The sequence below is a fragment of the Schistocerca cancellata genome, chromosome 4, assembly GCF_023864275.1.
Source record: "Schistocerca cancellata isolate TAMUIC-IGC-003103 chromosome 4, iqSchCanc2.1, whole genome shotgun sequence".
NCBI classification, from domain to species: Eukaryota; Metazoa; Arthropoda; class Insecta; order Orthoptera; family Acrididae; genus Schistocerca; species Schistocerca cancellata.
In genome coordinates, this window is record NC_064629.1 from 27,893,048 (window position 1) to 27,898,724 (window position 5,677).

Here is a 5,677-nt window from a genome sequence, read left to right on the forward strand (position 1 = left end):
TCGAATGTCAAGAAGAAACTTACCAAAAGCATTGCCACAAAATAAAAGTGGACTGAATATACATAGTAATTTTAAAGCACTATCTAAGCAAAACAATTACACTAAGTGCAACTCAAGGCCCCCAATAAGCAGTGAGCTATCAATTTTTAGCACTGTTTCCAAACAAGTCTAAATTTTCAGGACAATGTATCGTTCTGTGTTCCCAGAACTAACTCAATGAGTACCCAGAGGAAAATCTCATGTCAACACAGCTAATAAAACAATTTAATACTCAGAAACATGGGATCTAACATGTTAATTTGTTTCCGAGACTTTAGAATCTAGTTACTTCATTCTTCAGGTGATGCACCAAAACTTCAAATTTAAAGATTAAAGACAATATCATGCAAGGGAACATGCCACTGCTTTTGTTTTTACAAAGCTGGTGCAACATAAAATTAATGATATCTTAGAAGATTGAGGACATAAAAATCAATTTCTTTTAGAGACCTGAAAGCGAGAAACTAAATTACTTTTTCTTCTGTAATGACAAGAAAAGGTTGAGTTTTATGAATAAAATAATCTTTTATTTAACAATTCCCATAGTCTCTACAAACTTTCAAATGATTTCTGATAAATGCATTAAGAACTTAAACATTAGTCAGCTGCACCCAAAAAATCATGTTCCCAAAGTGACACACACACACACACACACACACACACACACACACACAGTGACATGGTACAATATATAGGAAGCACAAGTAAAGTACATACCATAACAGTCCTGAATGAACTTCAGAAAAAATCTCTGCAGAATGCTTTGCAAAAGTGTTCAGTCATTCTATTTAATAGAATTTAATGACAAACCATTACCTCACATAATCCCAAAACACTTTGGCATATTCACATGAATAATACAAAACAATTACATCCTCAAAGATTTCAGCTAATGCACACAGTCTTTCCTTGCTGCCTGAACTGTATTTATCATCTACAATAACGGATTTCACACAAGGCATCTTTATCATGCCACAGTTTTAAACAAATATGGCTACATTCATACAGAGTTTTCATCTCACACTAACTTATTACAATTATTACAATAGTCTTTCTTGTTGTGACATTTGCAGTACAGTGAAAGATGTTAATACGCAAATTACACAACATTTATCTAAATACATTAAATATATTAAGGACTCTTTAAATACTATTTGGATGCAGCCACAGATAATGAAAGATCATGAGATAATTTTAGGAAAAACTAATGACACCTTTTGAGAAGAAAATGCACTTAATACAGTGGATTTAACTAAGTATTAACCAGTGTGAACTGCACAGCTCCTTTTGTGTGCTTTGTTTATCATCCAAGTCTTGTTAAAAATATTTTGGCATACTTTGTGACTTTTCTCCTACAATTTCATTGTCTGGTTTCAGCTGCAATATTGAATATTACGATCAGTGAATACCTATCTCCATTATCTATTTTCAATCACTATTAGTGCAACAGAGGGCTAAGTCTTAGCAGATTGAAAAATATTAACAGATTTCTTTTTATCTCTGCTCAGAAGAACTGTTTCATACTAATGAATGAAAACGAATGTGCTGTAGCATTTATTTATATTACTAATAAGTTCTTTTGCTTATACAGCCATTTTCAGATGATTCTGTAAGCCAAAACTAATTAACAAGACAGACTTCAGGAAACTTTCTTTGGTACGATTTGAAACAATATGCACACCAAATAATTTCATGAAAAATTAATTTGAATGGTCTGGGTTTCTTTAAGCCAATATTATGATAAATTATTGCATTATGCCTCAAAATATTTAATAATTACAATCACACCAAAATAAAATGGAACGGCTGTACCAGAAGTGTTATGCAGCCGTAAACAAATACTGTTAGTGACTAAGTCATCTCAACAGGAGTTCCAAATAATCACAAGAGTATAATAAGTCCCAAATTTTGATACATTTGTAAGGTTCACACTAAGATAGCCCTAACTCACAATAACAGCCTAAAAAGTTACTTAGGGAAAAATGTACTGAAGTGTCATTACCTATTTGTTCGTCACAACTTTTGAAACAGCAAATTACTAAAAACATTTTAACCCGAGAATCAAAATTTAAACACTGCATTGGCTTCTCTGTGCTTCATGGAATATTGTGTAATTTTTTTTGTTACAGATACTCTCAGACACACTCACTCACTCTTCACTGGATATTCAACTAAATTATCTCCAATGAAGAACAAGTAACTCCCTTGTATATTTTAAACATCCATCCATTTCTTCATATGAAAAGGTACATTAGGGTTAGTGACCCTGTGCTATAAAATATGATCTGTACAAAATTGTTGCCACAACTCCCAATGCAACAGGGATGATCCACGATTTCCAAGAACTGCAACAAAAAGTTCCATGTGAGGTATGTGTGTTAAGTAGTATGAAATTGCAAATTGATATAGCGCTCTCTCAAATGAAAAACACACACACACACACACACACACACACACACACACACACACACAGTAAATAAGAAACTCCATACCATATGAAGTCTGGCACCGTAACTGCTATCCAACATGGCAGAAATCAGGAAAGCATCGTGTCTCATTGCTGCAGAGCAGTATATATATTCAAGTACTACCACTACAGTCTCTATGATATGTCCACAAAAATATCAAACCATTACCTGTTACTCGTTTCCTTATCAGTATCCCAGTTCACTGGAGGTTTTACTTTTGTTTCAACACGATCTTCCTAAAAACAGAATAAGAAAGATATTTTGTTGCAAATCTATACATCAGAATGAAAATTTGAGCTTCAAATTAATTTTTGCTTACCTCCACTAGTTCACCAATTTTGTACTTAGTCATCATGTCCCTTGCATCAGTAGAATGGCCAACATCTTCAAATGCTTCAGTACCATCTTTCCCAGCTTGATCCAATAAAACTTCTTCACCACCTGGGTGCTGTCAAAATAAATACATATATCACAGTCTTTATGAAAAGGTTAATATGCAGATTGCACACAGCACAAACATAAAATTAGCACTTTTTAAATTTATTGATTGATGATAATGTTATGGGGCCAAACTGTGCGCTATTATTCCACTATATGTACAATGTGTATAAATAATAAGACTTCATTCATTACCTACCATACCAAATACTTTGCTGCAACGATCATATGAAATGATAACCACGACATTTCAGTACCCACATTTTTCCTAGTCAAAGACTATTTTAGTAACAGCAACTTCAGTAGATTAACTACTGTCAATTAACCAGAATTACACAGTCACGTGCATGAAGGTACACATTATGTACCACCTATTTATAGTTCTCTACTTTGTACTGATACAAGCTGTTGATCTGAAGTAAAGCAACAGAGCACTGCCTAAGAAAAATAATTCTAATATTTACTTCCGACAAAGCTAAGAAATACAGATGTAAAAATGGGGGGGGGGGGGGGGGGTTATAGTGTTCAGTTTCGAATCTGAAAAAGCTTTTTTCATATTAAATACTTGCTTACAGAAGTTCCTCCTGCCCGAGGTTTTGCTGCATTTTATCAACTATGTTAATTCACTAACTTATTGAAGTAAATTCTTCCATACCACGCCTCAACGAAACTATTTTTATTTGAAAGCTAGTTGCAATAATGTTACCAACAGTGTTATCTACCCATAAAGTCACTGTGTTATGAGATATTCCAGATATAATATTTTTGAAAATCTAGACGGTGATTCTATTCATGTCAGAATCTTATTTTGCTGCCAACGAAATGGCTAATATGTATTTCAGCTCAGGTCCATAAAGTTACAGCACCAAAGTGGCCTCGCAAAGTTAAAAGTCAATAATTAAGGCGGGCATGGGACTTAAGAAGAGTGACACTCTGAAATGTTGCAGAGAGTATCTTGTTTAATTGAGGATCCACCTTTGTGGAACACTAAACATTAAACTGCAATAATATTTAAAGATTCTTCGCTCAGTTGTTGAACGTAGAACAGGCAAAAAAAAAAAAAAAAAAAAAAAACCAACGCAATTTCCACATACATTTGTATTCCACTCGTGTACCTCGATTTCGTATCAAGCCATCCGTCGCTCAGAATCTGGCCACTCTCATAACAAAAATCTGAGTCAATTATACATTGACCTCAAACACTGGCAACCGGATCTGTCAAAGCATGGAGGTACTGAACATGACACAGACGACGAACAGGTTATAGGGATGATAGCAGCACACTTACAGGATCAGTAAATGCATCGACATATGCATTACGCTGAAAGTTTGAGTGATAGCCATAAACCAACACTATAACTACGAATTTAGACAGATGTTTCTATTTTACGCGACATATATGAGACTGAAGAATGGAGGTAGGTAACTGAACAAACGGCTAACTTAAAACATTTTCACACACTTTCTGTAACAAAAATGAAGTTACCTCATTTAAAAAGGCAGTTACGTCGTACACAGCGTTGTGTATCACAATATAAGTCTGTTTACTGTCATTGCACTTCGCAACTTCAGCCATACGAAACAGCTTCACAGGTTTGTCCATGGCTCACGAGTATCCTTCACTACCTTAGCAAATAACTTCAATCTGACTACAGCACCTATCAGCACCTTCCCTCTTAAGTAACACCCCACCAACCTCAACACTGATGTAACGACGAAGATTAAATGAAAATCTTGATGTCATTGCTGCAGTGTAGGCAACATAAGAAGGTCGAATTTACCGTCAGAGGTACGTTTATTGGAGACAATCGATATACTAGTAGACAGAAGGATAAAAAAAGTACCGAGATTTGTTCAGTAAAAAGCAGAAGACCGTCTGCTGAAATTATTTATATTAATTTACCTAATTCTAGAATAATAAGCAAAGATCTATATGCCTTGAGAGTACTTCCCAGCTTGCACGTATCACGGAACACTACCGGTTGGCTTGACAGTCGGAATAGAATTCACTGTTGGCGCCAAATCACTACTTTCTAAATTTTCTCGGACTGCCACTTCTCCCTTGCAACTCAGAACACGACACACATGATTTCTTTCGCCATTCGAATCATTGGAGAAGCACTGTAGAGACGTTTAACGAAACATAGTATGTAGAGTCTTTGAAATATCTGACAAGTCTCCGTGTCTATCAAATAAAGAATTGTATTGTAAATAATATGATAGCTGCATTAGTTCACGATTGTTCAACGCTGATATATTTCTGCGAGAAGTAACTTCTTCGCCCAACACTTGTTTATTCTTCGCTCTATTCACGAATATATTCGTTTGCCCGATGACCAGCATTCATTAAAATTGAACAATGGAAAATCCAGGATAGAATGTAACGATATTATGAAAAGGAAAGCTGCTACTCACCATATAGCGGAAATGCTGAGTCGAAGATAGGCACAACAAAAAGACTCTCACAATCAAAGCTTTCGGTCATTAAGGCCTTCTTCAACAATAAACGACACACACACACACGCGCGCGCGCGCGCCCGCGCGCAAACGCAACACGCACACGACTGCAGTCTCAGGCAACTGAAACCACACTGCCAGTGGCAGCACTTTTAATCTGACCATGTGTTGAAGCACCTCCACAAAGGGCGCATTGGCAAAATAGGTCAACAGTGCTACGGATTTCAGGTAACCATCTATGTTATAGACTCTGCTCTTGTACCAGTACATAATGT

At 35.7% G+C, this 5,677-nt stretch overlaps 1 protein-coding gene across 1 annotated transcript; it reads right to left on the reverse strand.

Annotated features, from left to right (window-relative positions):
• Positions 1-539: 539 nt before the first annotated feature.
• On the reverse strand, positions 540-4,660 carry LOC126183708 (cytochrome b5). The gene is made up of 4 exons (XM_049925895.1): positions 4,432-4,660; positions 2,827-2,955; positions 2,676-2,743; positions 540-2,384 (listed from the first exon to the last, which is right to left on the reverse strand). Exons 1-4 carry the CDS (start codon positions 4,546-4,548, stop codon positions 2,297-2,299), a joined length of 402 nt encoding a protein of 133 aa, XP_049781852.1. The 5' UTR covers positions 4,549-4,660; the 3' UTR covers positions 540-2,296.
• Between the last annotated feature and the right edge of the window lie 1,017 nt (positions 4,661-5,677).